The sequence below is a fragment of the Camelina sativa genome, unplaced genomic scaffold, assembly GCF_000633955.1.
Source record: "Camelina sativa cultivar DH55 unplaced genomic scaffold, Cs unpScaffold02593, whole genome shotgun sequence".
Classification (NCBI taxonomy): Eukaryota; Viridiplantae; Streptophyta; class Magnoliopsida; order Brassicales; family Brassicaceae; genus Camelina; species Camelina sativa.
In genome coordinates this window covers 1-1,140 of record NW_010923704.1, presented here as the reverse complement: position 1 = coordinate 1,140, position 1,140 = coordinate 1, and the positions used below count along the sequence as shown (strand labels likewise).

Below are 1,140 nucleotides of genomic sequence, written 5' to 3'. Positions count from 1 at the left end.
GTCTTCGTTTCGACTTTCGGCGAGGAAGGTGAGCAATGGGATCTCTTCCGAGTCATCGACGGTGACTTTCCCGATGAGAAAGATTTAGACAAGTACGACGGTTTCGTCATCAGTGGTAGTCCACACGATGCTTTCGCTGACGCCGATTGGATTGTTAAGCTTTGCAATGTTGTTCAGAAACTTGATGAGTTGAAGAAGAAGGTTCTCGGCATCTGCTTCGGCCACCAGGTTTCTTAATTTGCTTATGAATTTTACAATTTCTTGATTTTGGATCTGATTTAGGGTTTCAGAAGAATTGTGTAATTTTGGGATCTGTTATTGTTTGTTGTGTGTGATTAGATCATTACTAGAGTGAAAGGTGGGAAAATAGGAAGGGCTGTTAAAGGTGCAGATATGGGGCTTAGAAGGATTAGTATAGCTAAGGACAATGAAAAGCTACGAGGTCACTTTGATGGTGAGGTCCCTGGATCTTTAGCTATTATAAAGTGTCATCAGGATGAAGTCTTGGAGCTTCCTGAGTCTGCTACAGTTCTTGCTTCTTCTGAGATTTGCGAGGTTGAGATGTTTTCTATTGGAGACCACTTGCTTTGTATCCAAGGGCATCCTGAGTATAACAAAGAGATTTTGTTTGAGATTGTGGACCGTGTCCTTAAGATGAAGCTTATGGAGGTTTGTTACTTGTTCTCTATGTTGTTAACTTTATGGAACCTATCAGTTGATTGATCTTTTTCTGTTTTGATTTTTCAGCAAGAGTTTGCGGATAAGGCAAAGAGTACAATGGATACTGCACAACCAGATAGGGATCTATGGCAGAAGCTCTGCAAAACCTTTCTCAAAGGTCGATCCGAGCAAGTTTAATTTGTTATCAAATTTGCTATCTACCAAACTATGTCATTTCTCGATGATCCTACCATTTCCTTTGTATTTTATCTTCATCAGACAGAAAGAGACGCATATAACAATCACTGTACTTTATATTACCACCTTTTATCTTAAATCTTACTGTTGCAGCACAAATCAAACAATAAAATTCAGTCTGAGTTATACAAGTTAAAAGCGTTCATAGACATTAGTACTTTTCTTTGTTGTAAAATTGGTCAAGAAGGATCATCAGCAGAGAAATCAGGCTCTGAAGGCTTC

General features: G+C 39.0%; 1 protein-coding gene across 1 annotated transcript; it reads left to right on the top strand.

Moving 5' to 3' along the window:
* On the top strand, positions 1 to 1,049 carry LOC104774366 (gamma-glutamyl peptidase 3; the record flags this gene model as incomplete). Its single annotated transcript, XM_010498993.1, is given in 3 exon segments — positions 1 to 228; positions 340 to 669; positions 748 to 1,049. Coding segments are annotated over 3 exon segments (669 nt in total), but the record flags the coding sequence as incomplete, so codon positions are not given.
* Positions 1,050 to 1,140: the final 91 nt, after the last annotated feature.